The 26,746-nt window shown below is 38.4% G+C and overlaps 1 protein-coding gene across 3 annotated transcripts in view; it reads left to right on the top strand.

The window, feature by feature from the left end:
• Positions 1-2,345: 2,345 nt before the first annotated feature.
• The window catches only part of SPAG16 (sperm associated antigen 16), a 350,605-nt gene continuing 326,204 nt past the window's right edge, over positions 2,346-26,746 (top strand). For 2 of the 3 annotated variants that reach the window (XM_031554276.2, XM_085227603.1), the window contains exons 1-8: positions 2,346-2,475; positions 5,430-5,476; positions 6,004-6,102; positions 10,909-11,036; positions 16,067-16,204; positions 20,963-21,070; positions 22,219-22,336; positions 23,625-23,694. In XM_031554276.2, coding sequence (XP_031410136.2) covers positions 2,418-2,475; positions 5,430-5,476; positions 6,004-6,102; positions 10,909-11,036; positions 16,067-16,204; positions 20,963-21,070; positions 22,219-22,336; positions 23,625-23,694 — 766 coding nt within the window. In that variant the 5' untranslated portion in view covers positions 2,346-2,417. Of the gene's footprint in view, positions 2,476-5,429; positions 5,477-6,003; positions 6,125-10,908; positions 11,037-16,066; positions 16,205-20,962; positions 21,071-22,218; positions 22,337-23,624; positions 23,695-26,746 lie in introns of those variants that run through there. The other variant, XM_085227604.1, reaches the window with a different exon arrangement.

The raw sequence follows: 26,746 nt of genomic DNA on the forward strand, positions 1-26,746 counted from the left end.
CAGGAAGTAGAGAACAAAATTTATATTGATTTGTTTTGTCAGGGAATCATTTTTTGAAACTTCTACTGTATGTCTTAAATCACTCCTTTCTGTTACATTTAAAACCCAGCAAGGTTACAATGGCCCCGTAAGCTTTACTAATTTGACATTCAGAAATGTGAAGCCCTGTCGCTACAGCTGTTTCACTATATTTCAATTTCCAGTTGCACTACAGCTGACTATTCTTAAATTCTTAGATGAAATTTGTTAAAGTATTTTTTGAAACTTGTGTCTGTACTAATTAATTTCTGTGATTTTTCTTTACCAAGCTCACTTTTGGCATACATCATTTCAGGAAAAGAAAAAAGCCCTGCTCCTCTGATTTTGGAAAAGGAAACATACATCCATTGCACAGCAAAAGCGTAGATACTTTTGAACAAAATTTAATTGCATACAATATTACACACTTCAGAAACCTGTATGGTTACCCCCTTAGAAACTTTTATGGGACTTCTGTAACATAAATACATGCAAAATACAAGGATATAGAACTTCCCATTCCATTTTCCTACCAGGAAAACTGTGCATGTATGGCAACCAGCTAAAGGAACTCTCCTTCTTGTAAGCCATTTCTGTGTCAGAATCAGTGTTTCAAGTATCCTTGATATGATTCTTAAGATAACTGCTAGCCAAATTCTGCGTGTTGCTCTGTTGCTATACAAGCAGCTGCCAGATGGTAATACAGAGAAAATGCATTTAATGTCACTTGCCTAACTGGAAACCAGATGGCATAGCAGAAGTTGAAACAAGATGTTTGCCAGCTCGTTCTAGCTTCCAGCTGTGGTCCCATGCTGCACCATGGCCACGTGGACAATGGCCTTTTCACTGTCACCATGATGTCCATATCATATTTCAGGCAAAACTGTGTGCTCATTCAGAAAGGTGAGTTGACAGCTTTCTCTGGTCCCTTCTCCCCAAAAGATGCACTGAAGAGAATGAGGAACGTGTGTGCAAAAGTCAGTGGGTCAGCAAATTCTTTGCTGTCTGCTATAATGAAGCGCGTGAACTGGACACCTGGAGATCTTCTTGCAAGGGCCTGAAAGTCATTGAAAGCAGCTTGGATGGATGTTCTGGTTTTGTAACTCAACTTCTCAGAATTGTTGTTGGTTTGCCTGGTGGATTCAGTAGGATATTTTGCTCTGAACAAGACAGTGTCTCATGCTTCTTCAGCCAGTGGAAGAGTATCTGGCTTTTCAGGCTTGGGAGTAGTAGCAACACTTTCTGGAGCATTCCAGGTTACCCACAAACCATCTTTTCAAATAATAAAACTTTCCTGGCTGAGATACAGCTAAGGTGTGTAGTCTTTGCTGTGTGAGAAAAGTAAACAGTCTGTCTAATGAAATGCTCAAGCTACAGCAGATGCTGCTTCCATGTCTTCCTCATGAGAAGTTACGGGATAGAGTAACAACACTGGTTATTCTATTTGGGAGAAGATAATCATTTATAACTCAGACTGCTACAGGGCTATAAAGCAGGGTGAATCAGGTGTCCCAATGCAGAACAACTACAAATAACTCTATCATTAATAAAAGCCTCTGAGAAGTTTTCATTATACTTGGAAATCAGTCAAATGTTATTTATTCTCGCCATCAAAGATTCGCTCTTTGTTATTCACTGTAATTTATATTGATTCCATTCTTGATGGTTGGTTATGCCTATATCTTTGCTCATTCTTTCTTATCAAGTTTGTTCCCCATGTACTTTGATCACATTTAACCATTCCTGTAATGAACAAGAGGACTGAGATCCTTTAGTCCTTCCCATTAATTGTTCCTTCTTGATCCCTCTTGAAGTAATTCTCCAAGCCCTTTTAAAGCTTGCAGCAGTTGTGTTCAATTGGGGATACATGTTTTAGTGAGGTGGTCAAGACTAAGGAAAAATTTATAGGGACTGCAGAGGGAGATGAGACTGAAGTAGAGAAGGGAACTGCTTAGCACTTTGCTATGTGATGCTTCCTTCCCAACTGATTTCCATGGAAAACGCATGGTTGTGCTCCTCGATAAACATAATGCAGAAGCATATTGCCTACAGGCAGCCCTGCCGCGGTGACAGAACTCCTATGAAGAAGGAATTCGCCCCTGAGGAGACCGAAGCAGGCTTTTCTCCCATTGAAGGAAACAGGGCACTTCCCAGTCAGAAAGTTCCCAGCAATAAGCCGGTAGGAGGCACCAGAGAAACCGAGGTGACTCCCGCCCCGCAGCGGTGCTCCTGAGCCGCCCAAAGAAGCACGGCGCGAGCAGCCCCGCCTCGCGCTCAGCCCGCGCGCCCCGCCGGGGAACGAGGGCGGGAAACCGAAGGGGCAGCGAACGCCACCTCGAGTCACGCCGCCTCCTCTCGCGAGAGCCGCGCCGCCCTGGCAACGGCGGGCCGCTGCGGCCATGGAGGAGGAAGAGGAGGCGGCGGCGGCGGGTTCTGAGGCGTCGGTCTACCTGCAGAGTATCCTTCCGCCCCGCCGCGGGGTGCTCCCCACGCCTGAGGCGGGCGGGCTGCGGGGTTCTCCGTCCCCTCGGTCCCCCTGTGCCCTCAGCTGAGGACCCGGGGCGGGAGCTTACCTCGTGGAGCTGGGAGGAAGGAACGAAGAAAAATGTTACAGGATAGCGCTGGAAAGGGTGAACGTGCGGTCGTTGCTGTGTTGAGGCACCCTGACCGAGCCTCGGGGTAACGTTACCCCCCCCGTAGGGCTAAAAAGTTCAAATTCTTTACTGGAAGCCTCTTGTTGCCTTCTATGTGTTAGTATTGGTGGTGAAACACTACAGAGCTGCCGGTTCCACACAGTGCTGGGGGTCAGATAATCCTTATTTCGTCAGGCACTGCCAGTACCTTACTAGAGTTAGGGTGTAAGCCCATTAAAAAAGAAAAGAAAGTGGAAGATTGGCTTTCGAGCTTGTGGTTATCTTGTTGAAAACAGCACACCTGTCCCCAAGCGGTGCGGTGAGCTGAACAGTGTTGTGTCAGTGTGTGTTTATACCAATCCAACAGCAACACAGTGTTTGTTGGAGGAACATTATAGTTTTAAAGCTGTTAAAACGGTGTTCTGTGGTGTAATTGTATGCCTGGCTATCAGTATTTTTCATTTAAAGGTTTAGTCTGCGCACTGTTGTTTGCATTGATGCAAGGAAACAGCTTCTCCTTGTTTTCTTCTGAAAATGTTTTACTTGTGAAGGTGTGCTGCAGGTAGAGCTGCATTGAAAGATCTGATAATTGTGGAAAGAAGCAGTCAAAGGTGGGAGTTTGAGCTGAAGAACCACCTGCAGCCCATGCAAAAGATAGCCTTAGAGAAAATAGTCTAAAAAGACTAGTAAACATGGTGTGGATAAGTTGAGATGTCAGAAATGTGGTTTAAGTGTCCTTTATTGAAACTAATGTTGATAAATACTGTACTATGAAGTGATGAAGGAAGGGGCTTGGGAATTCCAAAGAAGTGTTCAGATGTTTAGTTTTTAACACATCTGCATATTCATGTATATGGAAATAATCACAGAGTTCATTCAGAAATGTACTCAGGTGGTCACACTATGTGATGTGACCATTCTGTAAAGTGAGTATGTCTGGTTAGTGATGGAGTATCTTAATAAAAAAGGGAAGTCTTAGAATATTACCCTAACATGCCAGTATTGATGTGTCTTTGTCTCAGATTCCCATCTGTTGCTGTCCCTGTTTTTTAGAACAATAACGGAAAGCTGTTCCTTGCTTTTGCTGTGCATTTGTGCCTTGCTGTCATTCTCATTTTCTTATGTAATTAGCAGTTCAGATGGGTATTTCTCTCTGCGTTGAATTGTACAGAGTGCAGGAATTGGGATTTGTTTCACTGCCATGTGGTCAGACCCTGCTCCTTAGTGTTCCCGTTGTTCTGGGGAGCTGGCAGACAGCTGCAGTCCACCCTTATGCCCCAGTCCCTGGCTGTTATCCTGAAATGCAGCTCCTGAAAGTCTTGCCGAAAAATAAACTATTACCATCTCAGTTCTCTTACATCATCCTGGTGGGTGCACACGTATCCTGGAACACTGTGCTGAGAAAAAGTGCATTAATTGAACTGTATGCTTTATTTGATCTGCCATTGAAGTCAAAATTCATAATCCAGATTACTTGTGTAATGGAGAACAGATGTAGACCTGCTGAAGCTAATCACTGGAGGGTGGGGCTCCTGTTATTTTTATTTGCTTTTTTTTTTTTTATGAGATTGCATAGTTCAGGTGCTAGAATTTAAATTTGAGAATCGTTCAAGTTAGAGAATGAAGTTTTTACAGAGGAAGAAACCTGAGGTGCAGAGAGGCTGTGACTTGCATTTGAGTCCTGTGTTCCACATCTGCGGTAATTAGAGAAGGAAATATGAGGGCAAGTTAAACAGGTGTTTGCCTTTACATACCTAAGCCTAGTTAGGAAGTTTTGAAGAAGCATTCATGCCAGCTTCCTATTTATGTATACAGTTTTTGTAGAAAGCATGTGGTGAAATTGTGCAGTTTTAGATACACAGATGTGCTTTGACTTGATTACTGAAAGTTAGACCTTTATTCATGCAGAGATTTCACTTTTGTTTGTTTGTTTGTTCAGAAAGGAAAATGATGCCTTTCTAACTGTTGGGCTTGGGAAGATTCATAAGACTCACATCTTTACAAACCAAAGGTGGTTATTCTTTCAGGGATAAGGCATGTGAGTCTTCTGGATGGTTACAGTTCAGCTGATAGCTTGCATGCTGTGATGCTGGGATCTTGAATCCAGATGGTAGTTTTGTATATGTTGTACTGCACAAACTGTAGCAAAAAGCTGTATTGTTCTCTTTTTTTTGTTTGTTTTGTTTGTTTTAGTTGAAGACTTCAGATTAGGGAAGTGATACTAAGCTAGAAAATCATGGCTTTTTTCCCCATTTTTATTTTCTTTTGTAAAAAGAAGTTACCACTTAAAATGATTGTGTGTGAAGCAGTGAATTGCTAACTGTTCTTTAGAAGTTAATTTCTAGTTTATTTACGTGGGTCATTTCTAGGCTAACTGATTTCCTAGGGAAACAGCAGTGCATCTTACAGAAAACATTTTGGTTATACTTCCCAGAGCTGCCAGGCTGGTGGATGAGCTGTTTATTTTAGTTTTGTTTCACGCCATTTGTTATTTTAATGAAAAGTCTGACTCTGAAGCATTTGGGGGAACTGTAAATAACTTGCAGTGGATTTTTACCATTTCAGAGTTCACTTCTCTTTGTACTGTGGATGTGCTGTGGTTATTATTTAAGGCGCTTGCATTGGCTTTGGTGAAGTGTTCAGTGCTTGATCTCAGATGTTCAATTTTGAGCTCATCTCCATTTGGTGTGGTTAAGAGCAGGGGTGAAGATGCTCATCACAGCTGGTTGTCCTTTCGTGTGCTTGCATCAAACGTTTCAGCCTTAACAAAACCTGCAGAAATTACTATCACAGACTACGCTAAGGACGATTATCAGTACGAAGAGGTAACTTGCTAAATTGATTATCTTACATGATATCTGTAGCATTCGTGTTTGATTCCTTTGTTTCGCTTCAACATAAAAGTAGCTTGGGAGGAGTAGTGAACCTTCTTTTCTGAAGTGTGATGATTAGTGGTCAAGAGAAGATTTGGTATGAGCTTTTGTTACGTCTTTTTTTTCAAAATTAAGTATTTAAAAAAAAAACAAAAAAAACCGGGTATATCCATTTCAGCTTATTGTTAATGAACGGAATCATAGACTCATATAATTGTTTGAACTAGAGGGAACCCTTAAAGGCAATCTAGTCCAACTGCCCTGCAGTGAACAGGGAAACTTACAGCTAGGTCAGGATGCTCAGAGCCCATTTCAGCCTGACCTTCAATGACTCCAAGGATAGAAAACAAAATGTGAACATGCAAAATATTTTTAATGGGAATGAGATTGTTTTCAGTAGTGGTTAGGGAGGTAGAAACAGTTGGGCTTGGGAAGATTCATAAAACATTGATACTGGTGCTCTAAATCCTTTCATTTAGGTGTCAGCAGATGATGAATTTAGTCTTCAGGAAGGTGACGAAGATCTGTCTGAGGCTCTGCAGGCTGTTCAAAAGCAAGCTGAAGATGCTCACATCTTAGTAAGAACTTGATGACAAATCAGTAAGACTGTGTTTTAGCTGGTTTTACTGGGTTAACAAGTACACATCATCACTTCATTGAATTATGAGATATTTTGTGGAGAAGATTACACTTTTTAGAAGTTACTAGGACTAAATGTGTCACGATGGAAAAAAATAACTTGAGTTACCTGCGTGCCATCTTCCTTTAACTTTCATTCATTTTATAGCTGTAAACAAAGTCATCCTTCAAATACATAATTTGTTTCAAAACATTAGTAAAATCAATGAGGTTTGGTTTTATTATGTGAGTAGAATGAATGAGAATGTGATCCCCCATGGAGGGGAGCAACTGCTTGTACTTAACACCCACAGAAATGTGTACCTGAACGCTTTGCTGAAGAAGGTTGTTTCTATATTAAAAATAAAGAAGATACTGCCATGTTGTGTTAAATTAGAAAATTATCGTAGAATCATAGAATGGCTTGGGTAGAAAAGGACCACAATGCTCATCTAGTTTCAACCTCCTGTTATGTGCAGGGTCACCAACCAACAGACCAGGCAGCCCAGAGCCTCATCCAGCCTGGCCTTGAATCCTTGAATGCCTTTCGCGTACAGCATTAGTTTTGAGTGCCTCTTATGTTTACAGTTGGATTTCAAAACAGTCATGTGATAGTTTGGAGTTGCACACTGGGATCATTAAATTGCATTTTCCTAACAACAGTCTGCCTGAATTTATTGAGTTATTGCAATCTAATGGAGAAGTGCTTTTCCCTGTCTTATAGCCTCCTCATCAGTAAGCTATTATCTTACTAATATTTTGCCTTTGCAAAACAAACTAAGTTCAAATTCTGAATGATTCTTACTATCAGAATGGAGGAAAAATCTGTATTTTCTTTTGCCTCAGTCAGTTCTGCGTTTGAGATGAAACTTTGAGTAAAACCTAGCAATATCAAAGTCTTGATGTGTTTTGAAGTTGGGTATGACTGACAGTTAAGGGAAGGACTTCAGAAGCTTTTAAAACTGATAGTTAACCCAACACCAGATAATGCTCTTCAGGGATAACTGCAGCTGTACCTATTTCAATGTGAGAACTGGTATTCAAATAAAAAGAGAAACCAGGAGTAATATCTTCTTATTTGACTGTGGAATAAGGAACTAATATTTTACCTCTCTTGATTGAATTTTAAGAGAATGAAACAGTATCTGTCCCATTTACTCCAACTGAAGATACTGTGAGCTTTACTTGAATCAAAAGAAAATGTGGTTAAATTCAAATTCTTCTTGATTTTATACTTAAACTAGCAGGTGTCTGCCTTGGATCATTTTTTGAAGGATTCAATTTTTCCATTATTTTGGAATTGAAATCATTATTTCCACCTCTAGACAGACAGACATGGAAGCAAGAATGAATATACTTGTTAGTGCCTGGATGGTTTTCAAAGGAATGTGCATCCTCAGAGAGCTTCACTGCAGTAGTTGTACGTGATTCTTGCGTACAGTTGCTGTCTATAGTAACCTGTATGCCTAATTCCTTATTAAAGGTTGCAGTTCAGTGCTTCGTGCAAATGTTTTCTTAAAAGAGAAATTTTACAGAGAAAGCATGGATCAAGTGAGCATCCAGAAATATTCTAGCAGTTTGCCAAATGCAGGCACTCAACTTAGAAACTGTGGGTATTTGTAGTTACTGCAGATACTTTTACACTCTGTAAGAAAAAGGTCAAGCGTAACCAGGAAAGCCTAATTCTTATTTTCAGACTTCCTTCTGAAGTAATTAGCACTAATTACTAAATGAAGGAGAGCAAACATAAGCAAATGAGATGATGCATTTAACCATTTTTTCAAAACTTTAAAATATTGGTATGTATGTATTAAAGCTATGTCTCTGTAGGGGATATTGAGGTGGTTTGATTTTTTTTTTTCCCCCTCTCCTGAGTTTGTGCCTGGGTGCAGTGGAGCTGTTAGCCTTTGGAGGAGTTTGGGGCTCCCTTGCCTGGAAATTGCCATTTGCAACACATCTTCGTGTTTGGATCCTCAGAGAGAAATGAGGCAGATGGAGCCCTCATCATCTCTGAATGCTGTTTCCCCCCCAGTCGGAGGCAGCTGATAGAAAACAGAGTCGTGCAGGCCAAGACATGATTTGCATAGTAGTGATTGTACTTACTGTTTCTGTTCCATTTGTCCTTTTCTGTCACAACTCAAGATTCATTTTTTTTTTCTGTTCTCCTTGCTTTAAGACATTATAAAGTTATATCAAGTGTTTTGAAAAATGAGTATCAGAATATTTTGCATATTAAAGGATGTTTTCAGCTGGTAGAGACCCTAAGAAAAGGTTACGGAACTTCTAGAAAATCACACAGATGAAAGAAAGCAGAGTGAATTGCTTTCTTTAGTAGATAGAGCTTTTGCACTTGCATTCCGAGACCTTTATTTTTTAGTATCCCAGATGGTAACCTGGAGCCACATTGCCATCATAAACCTTCTGTTTTGCTGTGTAGGTTTGATTATTTTATTTGATCTTGTTAAAAATCTTTGAATCTTTTTTTTTTTTTTTTTTTGGTTCTTGCTTTTCCAATCCGAATTTTACAGAAATGTTCCAGCCTGTTTTCAAGGGAAATGATTTACCTTAAGTTAATTTTTCTTTGCTGAGCAAAAAATCCTCCAAGTATTGTGGAAATGTATAGGGTTAAGTGCTTGGTGACTAATTTCTTGGTCATGTGTGCAATCCTTATGCTCAGAGTCTTTTGAGGATTTTAATTCAAAGAGAAGTATTAAGTTGAGAACAAATAATTTTGAGGATTCAGACTGTTCAGTCAAAGTAATGTTTTTGTCTGTGTGGCTGCTGTTGGGGGTCTGTTCACACCCCATATATTTATTGCTTCTTCCCCATTTCTAAAGAGGTAAATATACACGAAAAATCAGTGCTTGCCATTCTAGGGATCTAAAGAAAGTGGTTAGCCTAATATTGCTCCTGAGGGCTGCAATAGAACTAGGACTTTCCCTCTGCGTTCCTGAAGCTCTCTTCCAAAAGTGTACAAATAGGCTGCATTCATTTTTCCCTATGCTGTTCTCAGCTCAGGTCCTGAAATGATTCTCAGTGCTAGTAGCTAGGTAATAAATTCTCCTCTGCACAGATGAAATGGATTCCTCTCATATTTCCATTTATTAAAGGAATCAAGCTGTGTTATTTCTTCCAAGATTGGCTTTATAGATGTGCTTGGGAAACTACAAGGAATGGCATTAAACATAGACGTCAGACTTAGAATAAAGAAAGAAAAGCAAGAACGAGAGTGCAACTGTCTGCAGATGTGCACTTTGTTTCACATATTGCCACAATTAGAAAGTAGACCTATCTGATATACTGTATTTCCAGTAATGAATATATACTAAATATCGTGTTGTACTTGGCATATTGTAGTATCCTACTATTGCCTTGATCTTGCCCATCCACTTTTTCTGTCTGTTAGGCAGGTTGCTTGAGTTGGATGCTTTGTTTCATACAAAATGGCAGTGAGATCATCCAGCGTAGAGAATGCCACACGTTTTTATTTTATAAAGAGAAATGCTTTTATCTCCAGGTAATTTATGCAGTCATGTTGATGGAGCACCTCCTCCCCTCCTCCTTCTCTGACCTTGCTGGCTGCAGGGCTGTGTCTTTCCCATCTCTCTCTCCTTTCTCCAGCTGCTGTTGTGCAGCAGTTTTTCCCTTCCTGAAGTCTGCTCTCCTCAGAGCTGAGTTCTGGCCAACGGTGAGTTCCTCTGGGAGCAGCTGGAGCTGGGTCTGACATGTCATGGGGCACTGCTGGGTCCTGCTCTCAGGGCTGCACTCAGTCTTAGTAGCTTGTGTTGACCAAGTGCATTATAATGTTTTGCCCAATGTAAAGTTCCCCAAATGCATTTATGTATGTCAGGTAACGGCCAGGTTGCAGCAGTCTCCTTCACCTGATAATCTTTAAATAGCTATGGGAGAGGAAGTTTCAGGCTATTTTATTTTACTTTCATAACTCCTCGTGTCTTGAAACCCCTCTGGATGAGCTATGCACTGAGTTGGCTGAATGCAGTTAGGTGAAGTAAAGAAATTGATATTACAACAGTAAGGTCTGAAAAGCATTTTTCCTCTCATAAAATCTCGGTTTTGTTTTGATTCAGCTTTTGGCAACTGTCCTTGACCTATGAGTTGACCTTATCTTAGTAGCTGTTTATATTGATGGTGTCACTGGAGGCTGGATATGAAGCCTCGGTGTACCATCTGCCTTCTGCTAACACTTGTAGGGATGTTGTCTGACACTTCACTGTCTGCATATGGATGTTGAGAGGAAAAGGAAAGACTGGTTTTTGTGGGGTTTCCAAAGATGTCTCATTATGGAGATGCAGCTCTTTCATTTTTTCCATTATATGCATCATTATATAAAAAACAAGTAAGCCACTTTACTGTCATCTACCAAAGAATGCAGATGTCCAAGGTGGAGCACATTGGTTTCCTCATGGGTAGCTTTGAAGGTTGCCAAAGGGAGATGAGAACTAACATTTCCTCTCTGCTCAGTGACAGAGAAATATCCATTAGTTCTACTAGTTTCAGACCCTTATCAGTTTATGCCAGGTTCAGAGTACTTGCTTAAATCAGGTAATTTTTTACTTAGTTCCTATAACCTTCCATAGATCTTGGTACTAGAAGATATTACATCAGTGATTGCAGATGTGATAAGCAAAGAGAAGGGAGGCATTCAACTGTACTCCAATAGATCTGTGACTTTAGATGACTTCAGAAATAGTGATAACTAGATTTCTCTTGTAGGTTTAATAAAAAATATCGTGTTCTAATTTCAGGCTTCCAAATCAGTTCTGACTTCAGAGAAATCAGTGTCTGAAATACCTGAAGCGATGGATGACTTCTTCTGCAATTTTCTGGCTGGTCTGGGTATGTCCAGAACCCTTGACTGCTTCCAAACTGAATGGTAAGACATTTTAAATAACGAGCTAATAGGATACAGTAGGAATAATAGGAAGGGAAGTTCAGGATTCAGATATTTCAGGCTGCATTTCCAGAAAACTTTCAGAATGAGTCCCAAATATGCAGCATTCTACTGAACAAATAAATGTGTTAGATGAGAACTATTGTTTTTAGGACAGGTTTTCCCAAAAGCTGAATCCAGGGAGCTGCTGAACAGGTACCTTTGAAGGTGTCTCTGCATTTCACCTAACTCCAGGTGTTTGCAAGCCTGCGGTGATCAGGGCCTTGGGCCTCTTTTGTGACCAGTGAAGAGAAATGCCTCGTTTGTGGGTATTGTTTAAATATACTCACATCTCCATTGACTACCAAAGAAGACTAGAAACCAGCTGCAATCCAGAAATTGTTGATTGATGAAATAAGTCCTGTGCAAAATGACCAGCATTTCATTTCAGTGGTGCTGAGAAATACCGTGCTTCTGCTATTTTCTTCCTTTCCAAAACCTGGGTGCTCACTTAAACACTGAATGCTTTGTAGTGTATCATAGTACTACGTCTGTTTTACTTGTTTTGCATGAATTTGGGCGTTTGTCATAGACCTTGTATTTTGAAGTAGAATAAGCACAGTCTTTGACACTTTGTATGACTTAGTAAGTCAGTCGAAATTGTGTGGTAGTTGGCTTGCTTCTGTTTATTAATTTCAGTGTGACTTAAATGGTCCTTAGGGAAGGAGCACTGTGGTTCTGTACTTGTTTCAGCACTAGGACTGATACGAGGAGCGTAATGGGAAAATGTTTAGCAATTTTTATGGGCAAAGATAATTAATAGTAGATGGATAGAAATAGTGACCTTTTTGTGAAACTACAGCTTCCTTTGAAGCATTTACTGTCTGAATTTATATCGGTGGCAAAACTCGAATTGCTTTTTAACAGAGCAAGAGCAGGTTTTAGCAGGCTCTGTCTTGTAAATCCTTAGGTGTACATGCAATTTTTGTTCCTCTGTGAGTAGTATGTTTAATTTCAGTAGCATTACAAGTAAGCTCAATGTGTCAGGATATAGTCCTGCTGTATAGCAACTAGCTGCATTAATACCTTATTTCAAAACCTTATTTCCTGTTGGTTTGAGAGAGATAATTTACAATATTAATGAAAGTGAGAGCAGATTAGTGTACTCAGGTTCCTCATTATGTATTGGGACGGCTCTCTTGGTCTCACGCTGTGGTGATCAAGTACTAATGGAATTTCAAATGAGAAATTAATTAACGTAGAGAAAATTTATCAAAAGGGCTGCTTTGAAATAATTGTCTGTCTAAGATCTAAAGGTCACTTAAATTGAAGCAAATGATCTGTTTATTTCAGAGTTTGAAAAAACATTTTGGTATGCTGTCCAGCACGTAAGTATATAAATAAAACAATCGTGACCATATAAGAGGTTATGATTGTTTTAGTTTAAGGCAAACTCATTATTTTTTTTAATGTCTTGAAAAAATTCATAGCATTCTCAGTCATTTTCTTCACATAAGTATTTTTTACACATTTTTTTCCAATTAGAGTTAACATTAAACTACATATTCTAAAACTAATTTAAACTTTCGGTTCCTTTGATAGACAAGAATTTATAGTGCTTTTGTTGCTCATGAAATACACTGGATTGACAGCTCTGCAATATGAAGTGCATGAGCTGATCAGCTGTGAATTGATGTATCTGACAGTCTGCAGCTCCTAATCCCAGAGAGCTCACTGCTGCTGGCTGCCTGGTACCAGTCTGATGAGCAGATGAGGCATTTGCTGCTCACACACAGCATGGAGCTATCACTGCCTTTAGTTAGTAAACTCATTTGACGGGTTATCTCCAAGTGTTTTAGAGACCTAGAGATGGTGGTTTCACTTGGGAATAAAATGAGCCCTGCAGGCAAATTACAGAAATAAGATGTGAAAATTCTTTTCTTTTTAATGTGGTTAAAGTTGTGAATAAACTTATATGATCATACGAGGTGAAAAACTGTCTGATTCTTTTGTATACCTTGAAAAGTTTGTCTGGGTCATGTATAACAGAGCATTTGAAGCAAAGCTGCCATGTCCTCCCTGAGTGTAAGGGCAGATTCATTTAAAACCTTTTTTGGTAGAGGAAAATGGGTATAGGTTGTGATCCTCCACGCCATAACTCCCTGAAGACAGTGGAAGCAATCTTGTTTCAGACAGACCTAAGTTTCTTCTGTTTCTTCTGTTGTGGGTCCTCCTTTGCCTCAAAGTCGTTCCATTAATGCACATTGTGCCTCAGGCTCATAAACCCTGAGAGAAATGGTGGCTTATTAGTTCCAGAACAGCATCACACTAAAACAGGCTCATTTTTTTTTCAATTAGAGCTGGCGAAGAATACTCAAATAGCTTCAAGTGTGCTTGCAAAACTGAAGCGGGGGTTATGCATATTGTCTTGCTCTTGGTGCTAGGCATCATGCCGAGTGTCTGTCTACGAAGATGAGAATAAAAATCAGTTGTTCCCAGCTTTTCCTTTATTCCCATTCTTGAGGTCATTCAGAAGAATCAATTCCGGTTCTCAACTTGTGCTTGTGATGATTGAAACATGTCTGTATAGAAACGTCAGCTTGGATTTATAGGGCACTTGCAACTGCAGTAAGTGAATACACTTTGCATATTTTGGATCAGGAGCAAATAAAAGTATTTCCTGATACTGTTTGTATACACTAGTTATACATTCAGTTTGTAACTTCTCACTTAATCACAGAAGCATAAATTTATATTTATTTGTCTCTTGCTGCAGGAGATGGAAGCTTAGATCCTCTTTGTCTTAATCTAGTTTTGCACAAGTCACTTGCCCACAGAGCAAGCATAACATGATAATATGAATTTTCTACTTATATGCCACAATAATAGATTGGAAGAATACACCAGGGCTTTGTTTTTTGTGCTCATTTCTTTCTTAGCCTTCTGTTGAAACTGTTGAAGAGGTTATCAATTAAAATGATAATTTTCTGTAAGAAATTCTTGTAAAAGCTGAAACTTGAAATTATAGTTCCTGAATGCATCTCTAGGTGAGTTATCCCTTGATAAAAGATTATCCTCAGCTGTCTATCAGTTAGTTTAATTGCATGGCCTGTCTGCAACCTGATTGCTTTAGAACTCTTAGGAGCTTGAATTCAGTGTAATTGATAAAGTAGTAATGTATTATTGTAAGTCAGTCTGCTCTGGGCTTTGATCATAAGATCATAGTTGGCCATCTGTTCCTGCAGGTTCCAAATTCTTAGTTAATTGTAAGTGGTGATTTGAGAATTAGAACTCATTTGTTCTGAAAACCTTAAAAAAAAAAAAAAGCTTGTGTGTGCACAGAAATGATTTCATTTTGCATCACAGTTCCTTGCTGTAATGGAATGAAGTGAGAGCAACAACTACTTGGCCATCAGCTAGGCATGCAGGAGCTGTTTGAGCTTTATAGGACTGGCTTGATGAAATGAAGCCTTGCGATGTTCTGTGTTTTTCTATTCCACTTCTACTGTGTGCCCAAAAACCTTTGTTTTTGGGAGGGCTCTTAGATGAGAGTGAGTTTGTCAGCATTAATTGTATTCCGTTAAGATTATCTTTCAGAGATTTTAGCTCTTCTAGAGGCTGACTTCATCCATTATCCATGTCTGACGCGTCCTCCTGTAGAAAGTTGGTATTTTTTGTGAAGTGCAGTTGGGGCATTCAGTGAAGAAATTTTCCATAGATTTATGATCATTGGCATTGAGAAGTGCCCTTCAGTATTTTTGGTAGGAATTATATCTGCACATCAGTCAGTAATCATAAAATAAATGAGCTTCCTTCTTGACATTAGAAGTCTGTTGCTACTGTAATTTGCTTAAGAAAACAAAGTGAAGAAGCAATGAGTTCTGCTTTGGACACATTCAGCTTAATCTTTCAAAATCCTAATGTCTTTTGGTGTCAAATGTGAATGACAGCTTAATTTGTAGGAATGAGCATTTCTACAGCTACCCATAGAATTCAGATAAGCAGCTGACTATAGGAAGTCATTTGGATGCAGGAGTTTCTAACATTCCCCTGGATTTTTTTTTTTAAAAGATCTCAGATAACAGTTGCTTACTAAGTAAGAGTCCCCTATTCTGTAGAACTTGTTTCTGCAGCATGGTTTCTTGACCTAGGAATGCTGCACTTACTGACTGCTGCATTTCCTCTGGAATAATGTTTCTGTCATTTCTTTTTGTGGGTTTCTTCCAGCTGCAGTCAAGATGAGCAGGGATAAAGCTCGTACGCTTGGTTTTCATCTGATAAGAACTACTTAAGAGTTCTGCTGAACTTATGTGGAACTGATATCATGGCTGCACAGTGTCTTTATCTTCAGTGTGTCTGTAGAAGTTTGTACCAGCTGAAGGTCTTGCCCTTCCTTCTTTCAGGATAGAGGCAAAGGAAGAAATGAAGATTTTGTACTTACATGAACTGGATTCCAGAAGAATCTCTGCAGCGTGTGCATGCATAGAAATATCATAGAAATATCTTATAATTGTACATATGTGCGTGAACCTTGCTATGCTTTGGAATGCTTGGACAGATCCTCATAGCTTCCAGTCATTCCTGGAATAAGCGTGGTTCTGCAGAACATTTTTTGTGATGACATTTACCTTTTTGCTGAATCCTTTGTAACATTACTGTTTTCTTTTTTTGTATAGAAGGTACTTAGATACTTTCAGTTGCTCCTCATTTAAATGTCTTTAAAGTAAGACTAAAATTAATAGCATCAAAGCTTGTCTTTTTATTGCCTCTTAGATTCATCTTAGCTTGTTCTGTTGATGTCCTTCCAAAAGATGAACATTACTAGAAGGTACCAATCTGTGACTGAATGGCTTGAGTCCCACTGGTGTGGGATAGCGCTGTCACTAATTGCTGATGATTATAAAAGAGGTGAATGCCTTCAGTTAGGAAATACCTGCCTTTGTAATTTCGATAAATGCTGACATGAGAGGCGAAACACCAGTGAACTGAGAAATAGGAAACGTGGAATAAAATCTCCTTCCATCTTCTCCTAGGTACGAACTCGTAGAGAGAGGTGTGTTCACAGCCAAAGACGTTGGGTTTGTGCCAACTGTGTATACCTGCAACCAGCAGCTCAAGGCTGAGAATATGCGTTTGAAGGAAGATTTGGACAACTTTAAACGTGCTGCTAAGTATGTCATTTGGCTTAACGAAGCTTTGATACGCAGTAGGAAATGACCAGATAAAGTAAACCCAAGTGCTTAATGGAAAGAATAAATTTGCGTTCATTATGCTGGCTGCACATATTTATACTTTTATGTGACAATTGCAATTAAAGCTTAATTCTTTTTTCCTGTGTTCTTTTGGAAACAAAAATCTTGATTTTATTTTGTCTTTACTGGGCTATATAACGTAATTTTCAAGATGCAGTGATCGGAATAAATTAATACAAAGAATCAAGAGGTTATAATTTGTAGAAGAAGGACGTAAATTATCATGTGTATTATGTAGTAATATATCGTACTATATATTAGAACTACTACAAAATGTCAGCATAGAAAAGAACTATTTACTTTCTTCTTAAAAAGAAGGCAAGAAATCAATCACTTTGGTCTTAGCAGTATGTCAGTATAAATACCCTTCATTGATTACATTTATGTGTAAATTGCAGTTGGTGATATTCCAAGTCATTTGTACTAAAGATATAAGAGAGTTAAAATATTTAGCCTGTGTAGTGGAGATGCAGTCTTTTCTGAAGAAAGGTCAATCTGCACGTGTTCTTTAGGAATTAACCTTAAGAGATAACATCACACTTTGCTTTGATTTTTCCTACTGCTTAATTTCAAAACATGGGCCTGTAGAAACCACGTAAGCAACAGTCATGAGTAAGACAATCAGGCAAACAAAGTAACTCTCCATCTTTCTGGTTTTTGTCTAGATTGGTCAAGATATTTGTTTTCATTAACATCTATATGAACAACAGCTACTTAGATCTTAAATAGTCATTATCACCAGCAGTGATTATAATCAAATTATTTTCCAGTGATAATGATTTGTTACCTTTTAATTGGAAAAATTAGTTGACTGTCGTCTAATAGCTAAGTGAACGGCTTTAGATAGAGTCAAACAGCACACCATCAATTAGTCTGTTAGATGGGCCATATGTAAAACACTCCTTTATTTTCATCTGCAATTTGTTTGGACATTGGTTTTGAGTGCTGAGTGTCTCCTATGTACGTTGGAAGGCAAGGAGCCCTCACATGCGCAGTAGAAGACAGCAATACAAAGCCTAGCCCTTCTGAAATGCATTATTGTTAGTAGTTCTTTTTTTCATAGGACTTAAGCTAGCAGTGGGCATTCACTGTTAAATGCTGCACTTACTCCATGTGTATCATATGAAAACAGTGGTACAGTTACTCCTCCTTTCTGCAGTGGTAGGGAGAACTTTCATAGTCTTCCTGCTGGTATCACGGTTGAATGTAAGTAACCGTGGAACAGCTGGTAACAGTGGGACCTATTTCATTTGTCAACATTTTTTATATGAAATGCTTTTCTTTTCATTGGTATAGTTCATTTCACTTATTTGTTTTGAATATTCTGTGAATTGAAACAGTACTGTTTCTGGAATAAAGAGGGAAACAGAGAGGTTTTGCTTTGCTGGTAGTGAATCAGTGTTTCCTTGTCTTTAGGCTAAACCTTGGCTGTGACACCTGGCTCTATCTCCTTTTATTGAGGTGTTTAATGAGATTGTTCTTGTTTGTCCATTCAATAACCAGAGTCAGTACCTTTGCTATGATAAAGTTAGTATTTGTCAGGAGTCAAAATTACCTAGAGGACAACTTGGATTTTCAAGTATTGTGAGACAGAATTCACCAACTTGCACTTGCATCGGGGATGCCTGGGAAGAAATGCTGATTTGACTGGTTAGAAAATAATGATGTCTTAGCAAAATATGAGTCTTTCTTTGATATGTGGATCTCTCAGAAAGCTTTCATGGTTAGAATGCAGTGCTGTGAAGTGTATTTGAAGATAGCTTTTAATCACGTTCAGTATTTCTGAGCTTGCTACTCTTGACAACCTTCAGCTAAAAAGGGGCAGTGTTTGGGACTAAAAGCAGTATTGGGGCCCAGGTTAAAGGCTGTAAAAGCAGTTGCCTTCTGTAATAATGGTGTTTAACAACTGGTGGAAGGGTGTTAAGAAGGAAAATGTAATTTGGAGTATATTAATGTAGTATTTACGTGATTGCATGACAAGCAGCAAGCAAATAGAGTGGATTTCAGTCTGTTGGTTGTGTTTCACTGTGACTTTTCATTGTTTATAGGGAAAATGACAACTGACCTCACTGACTGGATGCAGCAAGTGTACATGTCTAACAGATTGTCCAATATCTGAAATTGTCTTGAAATATAACAAAATCCCTCAGATGTATATATTAAAAGAAATAAATCAGCCATTCCCTTAAAGCTTAGATATTCTAGTAATGTTGAAATAAATTACTACAAACAGGTGTATTCTGGTAGGAATAGGTTTGTTGTGGAACAATAGTTAAAACATACTGAAGTCTACTCCGTTTAGTTTCATCTTGAAGGCCACAGCTGATCTCTGATCCTTTGATAAGGGATGCTATCTGCTATAATATTTCTCTAATAGTAGCCTAGATATTCTTCCTAATACACGAGAAACACTTGAAAACATTATCTGTAGAAATTGTTGACTCTCAAAGTAAACTAGTTTAATTCATTTTCTTCAGTGATGATTTGTCATTCAAGAATTTAATGTTATAGTAACACCCTTTGGTTGTGAGCTGAATAATGAATTATAACTTCATAACCATGTTAAACTCTGGCTCTCTAATTTTAAGTGCCTTGATATTTTCCTGTGACCAGATCCTTTCCTTCTGTGTTTAAATATATAGGTAGATAATGTGATGAGAAATCAATTGTGAAATTGCATTAATCACATGGACTGCTGTGATAGAAATTCTTTAAACTTTTAGGAATTTATTTAGTAGAAGGAATGAAAATTGCTTAGGATCTCTGTCAGAGCATTTTATAAGTACACAAATACCAATTAGGAAATTAAAATATTTGCAGGTAGCTTTCTGCCTTGATTTTTGGAAACATGCTCACAAGTTACAGGCAGTATAATGGTTAAAAATAAAGCACTCTAGGAAAATGCATTGATTATTGCTATTCCTGCGCTCACCAGCAATAAAATCAGTCGATTTCTACCTCACTGCCAAAATTTTCACAATCCTGCACTTGTTTATTCATTTACACCATGAAAAAATACAGAAGGTTCACATTTTTTGTGTCATGCACCATATTTAAACTCATCTGTTTAATTACGTGGTAATTTTAATGTTCTTGATGCTAGATAGGTTAAATAAAAGCAGGAGGGTATACACTTACTAACATTCTCTTTATTTTGATTAATATTCCTAAGGCTACAGCTTTCAGCATCCTGGAGAATTGGCTTCCACATGAGTTTTGTTGGAACAAGGCACGAAACTTACCTTTGGAAATCCCTACTTGGTTTTATTGAGCTCTGCCCTCTTCTGCCATTTTTTATCAAACTACTTGAGAAGAGTTTAAGTGGATAGGCGTGCAGTCTCTGATGTGTATCTTAACCAAGCCATCTGCTTAGCTTAGAAGAAATGGGTTTTGTATTCCAGGTCTTATGGCAAGTCAGATTTTATGTGAGTTGTGTTACGATGGAGGCGTTTCGCAGAACTGTACTGAAATCAGTGATGATTCATTTACCTCTCAATTTGTTTGCCATCCTCATGAGTTTCAGCAGAATCATTCGTCTGTACTTTATATCCATCCCTATGTCAGTGTTCCAAGTTACTCTGTTTCACAACTTTAGCGTGTGTGTGTACACAAAGCTATGTATGTGCCTGCAGCTTTATGGAGTCTTTTTCTAGTGGTTTCTGCAGGGGAATTCCTGCCTGTTTGCATTTCTTTGTCAGCTTTGAGTGCTATACACTGTCATTAAATTCACTGTGCTTTTCTTCAGGTCTTTTTGACTGTTGCTGCTACAAGCAGTGTTTCACCTATAAATATGATAGTTTGTATCAGTAGTAAATAAAGCAAATGTGCATGTATAGTGAATATATATTATTTGTACTATAAAATACAAGGCATTTTATATGAGATACTTACAGGTCCTGTTTCTGGACCTGTAATTTTTGCATGCACTCTTGTCATAGTGGTTTTCCTAACAATTCCACTCCTCAGTTGAGGATGAAATGAGCTTTATTTTTGCAAAGAGCAAATATCTGATTTCTGTGCAAAGTAATTTCAAGCTTCCTTTGTAATTTAATAATGCATGTACTAATCTTTCCTACCAAATACACATAAGTAAGAGCGAGGAGAATCCTTATATTGTAAATATGCAGAGGGGTATTTTAAGTTTACAGAGGAAAGTGTCTGTGTCCCCTGGCTGTATGTAGAATATGCTTAAGAAAAAACAGGTTATTGGTATGTTTGCGATTAATTTTGGAATTGATCCTTTCCTGCCTGCTGTGATGTACAGAGGATAACGCCTGGGAATAGGCTGCGTGCTATTGGGTAGAGCCTAGAACTTTTCTTCCAGAAACACTCTAAACACATGTATTTGTAGGGTGCTGGGGTACTTTTCCATCTCTCTGTGTCTTTCTGATACGTCCTGCTAACTCTGAGGTTTATAATGCCAGAATCCTATGGATTCCACCTAAAGGAACGGAGGAAAGGTAAGGAGGTGAAGTGTCTCCATGGTTTTGTATGCCACTAAGCAACAGAAAACCTTAAAGTGTATTTTTTTTTTTTTTTTTAACCACAGGGCATACTAGGAAGTCTCACACTTGGATACAGTACATATGCGCTTATCTGAATATGTATTCTATGTGAATTGAGCACACAGTAGGAGGAAGCTAATACATTTCTCATGTATTTTCTGTTTACGTGCAGCAAAGCAAAAGAGGCTTTCCTAAAAATGCAGAAAGAACGTGATTTCCATAGGATGCACCATAAGCGAGTGGTCCAGGAGAAAAACAGGCTTATATGTGACATTAAAAGGTAAAAATCAAAAGGGTTTTTTTATTTAGGTAAAACTAAGATCTTCAGTAGTTACCTGGTGTGTGGGAACTGTTAGGTCATGGCCTGAACCAGTGATTGAGCATCTGGTGAAGAGGCATGGCTTGCCCCGGGAGCACAAGTGTGAGCATTCACTTGCATGACCGAAAGTGCGGACCCAGAGACTGCCCCTCTGTAACCTCATTTAAGGGCTGGTAGCTGACAGGGGAACATCTCTGTTAGGAGATGACTTCTCACCAAAAACTCCCAGAGAGCACTCACCTTTGAAATGAGGTAAGCTGTTCTTTTCTTAGTACTGGCTTATGACTGATGCCTTTCACAGGTTGGCCTCCCACCAGGTTTTAGGACATTTCCTACTTCTCTTCACCTGATACACCTGGAAATAAGATAATATAGAGGCATTTAAAATGCTGAAGTAAAGCTGGCTATGTGAAACTTACTGTGATGCTTTGATTGCAAATAAGCCCAAACTGGGCTGTTGGTATTGAGTTAAACTAATTCATTTTAGAAAATTTAATTTCATAATTCTGTCATTCAGAAAACATAATAGAATTCAGTTTACTATTGTGTCTCTTTCCCTCAACAAGTAGATCTTGTATGTTGTCCATATGAAAATCGTTGGGCCAGCTGGAAGAGTTGAGTCTAGAATCTTTTTTGCACATTTATGCACATTTATTTTACAAATAAAATTGTAGAGTGCTTTATACCCTTTATAGCTCCAAACATTTCCTAGAATTCTGGCCTGTCACTATTGTTATCAATGCGTGCAACAGAAGCTATGATTTCTATGCATTTAACTTTCACATTTATATGTATTAATGCAGGAGAACACTGTTCACTGACTCTGTATGTCAGCATTTTGCAGAATGCAGTCTTTTTGAAGCTGTTAGTGTCACGCGTTGCACTGATCAGTTTCTCTTGAGAGATTATATATCTGACTTTAATTTGGTCTGAGGAATTAAAGTGGTTAAATATTCTAAATATAATGTTCACTGCAGTTAACAAATCGTCACCATATTACCCATTTTGCCTGGATTAGGATCTTAGTCAGTAGTTTGGGGAAGTTATGGAGGCGGAAATCTCCGATTTAACTCATCTTTGAGGAAGCATTTGTCTCTTCTTGTTCACAGGCTGAAGGCACATTATGCTTCATACGAACCAGTGCTGAAGCAACTGACTGAGAAATACCAGTCTGCGCTGAGGCAGAAGATGTTAACTAGTTTGGAGAGAGACAGAGCAGTTGGGCAGGTAAAATGATGGCAACCACTACTTGCGAAGCTGTACCAAGAGCTTTTGGTAAATAATTTGATAAATAGAATATTTATGGTAGAACAACAATGATAGCTTGAAGCAGGATATTTTAGTGAGTATCATTTTATTTGGTAATATGTTAATATTGAAAATATGTGAATCTTAGTGCTCTAGGTAGTAGTTCTCATTTGTTGCCAATGCTTGAAGAGCAGTGCTAAGTAATGTGCAGCTGCTGCACATTCATTCCTTGTCAACAGAGTGAGGAGAGGTGTGTTGTTACTACAGATTCATGTGTTTCCATCTATGCTTTTAGAAATCTCTTAATTTTACTACTATTTATTTATTTTTCTCCTAGTTGTGACCAGGAGTTACAACTATCTAAATGTATTTTTTCCTAACTAGTAGGTACCAGAGATCTTGTGACAGGAATACTGGAGTACTGTTTTGCTTCTGTGATCTTATTTGATGTATAGGTTGGTATACACGGCATTCCATTCCATTAGCACAAAGTACTATAAGCACAGATAGGATGGGCAAAGAACAGAAAATTATCTTTGCTGTGTTTCGCTAATAGCTTGTTTGCTTTGAAGGAAAAAAAACTCTGAAAATGCATTGCATTTCAACAGTAGCATTGGCTGTACGTGGGTGACATGAAAGGAATTCAGCATGCTGACGCTCTCTTCTAATAGTCCTCATCTCTCATTTCCTCCTTTCCTCTGCCTCCTGTTTTGCTCAGGTCACCTGGGGGCTTACTTTAAAAGTGTTCAATAAATAAAAGAAGATGTGTTAAAGAAAAAGAAAGGTTACTGTCCAAATGTAGTTATTCTGACTCAGGAATACAAAACATAAAATAGTTCCAGTGCAATGGAATCTCAGAAATGTAAAGAGCTATCCTGTATGAACTGTAAGATTTCTGGAGCGATGGTGTTTTTGGAACAACACCTTATTTTGTGGCATTTTTTGTGGTAAAGTTGCATGTCATATTGTACCATGAAATTAAAGCGCTAGCAGTGGTTAAAAGCTGCTAGTGGGGTTTGGTCCCAAATATTACACGTGGCTTTAAGAAAATTATAAAAATACTTTGAGAAACTGTGGATGGCTTGTCTTTCATCACAGTGTTGCATTGGGCGTTTCCAAAATCTAGAATTAGATTTAATGTTTTTAATTCACAGAAAATAAAAACAAATGCATATAGCTTAAGCAGATATCAATGATGCATGTTATGAACACAACAAAATCAGAGTTGGTATAACCTCTTCTTGTTCTCTCCTCTGCTCTACTTTAGGTTGCAGGTTTACAAGCTATATTACATAATTTAGAGTCTGGATGTGCAATTCAGATTCCTGCAAAAGAAGGTAAAATATTCCTAACAACAAACTCACACTGGTTACGAGCTTTTTCATGTTGTGGTGCATTACAAAATCTGGTATAACAGTAAATTAAAAATACTAACATTGTAAACAGTTTTATCAGCTGTCTTGGTGACAGAGCAGCAATTTTATTATGTGAATATTTTTTCTGGCTGAGGACAGTGGGGCTGCTCACGACAACATGAATGTGATTAACTGTGGAAGGACTTAATATTAGGAATCTATATTGTCTGATTTTGTTATTTTATCTACTAATACTCTTCTTTTTATGAGTGGGTTTGTTTTTTTTTTTAGTTCCCTGAAGAAGGTATATGTGGTGCAATGGGAACATTTTGAAAATACTAGTGTATCTAGTGTATATCTTCAGCTGTATAACATGGCTTCAAACAACTTCCCTGTTGCTTTGAATAAATGTATAATTATTAAATTTTCCCAACTCTATCACAAAAAAATTTTTGGCACTTTATTGTCCTCTGGCTTGCTAGGAAGTGAAGTCTGTACTGCCACATATTTGTGAGCACCTCTTCCGCTCATAATTTTGTACCTGCTTCCAATTTCAGTTGAATTTGATGGAGAGAGAGAGAAGTCTGAAAGAAAGCAGGTTTAAAAAAGACTCATGAAAGTAGATGAGATGATAAAGAGAAGCAGTAAGCTCTACTCTGACAACAGAGCATTCATAGGAGAAGGGTGTTTTGCACCTAGCTTCTGTCATGAGCAGTACTTCAGATTTGACATTAGAGAACTCAGAACTTCTCAATCATGTAGGTATTACGTACCATGCAGCTTTCCAATGAATCATTTCCTGCAATTAAGACTTAAAGAAGTCCCTTGAAGCACACCCAAATAACTCTTCTGTTTAGATAAAGAGCATACCCATTTTTATTTCTGTATGGACCTGGAAGGGTTCTGTAGACTTACTGGTATAAACTAAGCTATAATTTTTATTTTATATAGAAGCAAATAGCTACTAAATTAAAAAAAAAAAAAGTAGAAGTTCTGTAATTATAGATTTCATCTATGAAAACAGTAGAACACTGTTATCTTCCTGTTTTTTGGATTCGGATGCCTTTTTTGTATGAATTAATATTGTGTTTCTCAGCAAGGTGCATTTTGGGCCCCCAGAATTTCTATCTGTGGCTGTGCGTGTGGGATGTGCTCTCCCCTCATCTTTAAATCTTGTTACAACTGAAGATACAAACCTGTGTCCCACTGGAGTGAGCTGAACTCATTTTCATTCCACTTCAGACAGTGAGACAGAGAATGGGCTTTTTGTTTTGTTAGTTCAGGAGGAGGGCATATAGCATTCAGCTTTTCATTGTACTCCAGTTTGCAAATATATATTATGGATTCTTCCTCATGCTAGTATTTTGCATTATAGATGCTCTGTCTGTCCCTTTCCCACTACACATGCTTTCATTTGTTATCTGAGTGAATCCAAAAACTGCTCTCCGGCTGCTCACAGTTCTTGTTTGTTCTTCAGAAATCTTGAGAGCACTTAATAATACCAGAAAGTGACAAGCAGGGGAGCACTTTATAAATGAAGAAATAAAAAAAAATAAAGCATTTGGTCTCCAGCACAAATTATTAAGCTCATCAGCCACCCACATGCTTATACAAGCTTTAATTTTCCTCATACCCTGTGTATTGCAAATTAAGCAGTATTTCAGTTTGTTTCTTGCCAACACTTTGCCCTCTAATATTACGTAATTCTTACTGCACTCTGTAGGTCACGCTCATGTCTCAGTGGGTGATATTCTCTGATTCAGATACTTTCTGTAGCCTCTTGAATTCTTATTCATGTGATGGTGCAGTTGAAACCTTGAGCAGCAGCAGTGCATGCATACTGGTGAGGTGTTTGCTGCGTTTTTCTCTAAATTTAAGTTCTTAATTCAGAAGGAACCGGTGCTGTTGGACTGGCAAGTCTCTGCTGTAAAGAGGTGTATGGCTGCATTATTTTTTCCAGTTCCCATCTCTTGAGGACTTTGATACTTTGTACATTGGTACATTTTAGTTAGAAGTCAGTGAGCACTCAGATTGGCAAGTTTGCCAAGGTGAGATGCCTTCTCTGGCCAGCTGTCTGCTTTCATTGCAGCACGGAGCTTGGAGGTGTGAGGATGGCTGTTTGCCTGGCTGCAGGAGGTTGCCTATCACTGCTGCTGCTTTTCTCCCACACAGTAGCTTGGCAGAGCAACACCTGGAACAAGGACTTTGGCTGGAGGACATTGAGGGTGGCTAGTACCCAGGTTGGGAGCTGCTTGGAAGTTAGAAGTTTTGAATAGCAGCAGTGAGGTCCAGCACAACCAATCCATTGTGGGTTGTTTGCTTTCAGCGTGAACTGTGCAGAGTATAATTGAGAACGAAGGGAAGCTTCTCAGAGCTTGCATTATAAATGTATATCTGACAGCTAGGTAGAAGAGAAAGTAAGGGAATTTAATGTTAAATTTGGGACGACTATTCTGGGTATTTTACTTAGGCATTTGATGTAGTTACCTTTAGCCTGATGCTTTTCAAATATTGGAATGAGCTAGCATTTATGATACGGGGCATGTAATTTAATTTACTTACTAGATGTTCTTTTGTTTGTTTTTGTCCTGCTGCCAGTCAGACTGCTATTTAGCTTTGCAAATAGTGCTTGTACCCAAATCTTCAAGAGTTGGTCATCTTCAGGTGTTGTTTAAATGCTTACCAGTTTAAGGCTTTGTTTTCTGTTCACTCACCATGTTTAGAGTTGACAGGAAGAACTGTTAACAGTTACAGAGAAATTAATTTGTGCTTAGGATTAGAACTTGGCCATTCGGTAGGATCTTTCTACGTGCACTCAAAAGTCAGTTCTGAAAGATAAATTGGTGTACTTTGATTTTACGTTTTGAGTTAATTTTTAAAAAGGATTGAATGTTATTTTGCAAGAACATTTGCGTTAAAGCTGGTCAGAAAAATGGTGCCATGATCATACATAGAGAAATCTAATTATGAAAGAGAATTCTCAGGTTTTTTTATTTTATTTTTATTATTATTTTTTAGGATATTGATAGATATT

This window comes from Meleagris gallopavo, chromosome 7 (genome assembly GCF_905368555.1).
Source record: "Meleagris gallopavo chromosome 7, MGAL_WU_HG_1.1, whole genome shotgun sequence".
Lineage (NCBI taxonomy): Eukaryota > Metazoa > Chordata > Aves > Galliformes > Phasianidae > Meleagris > Meleagris gallopavo.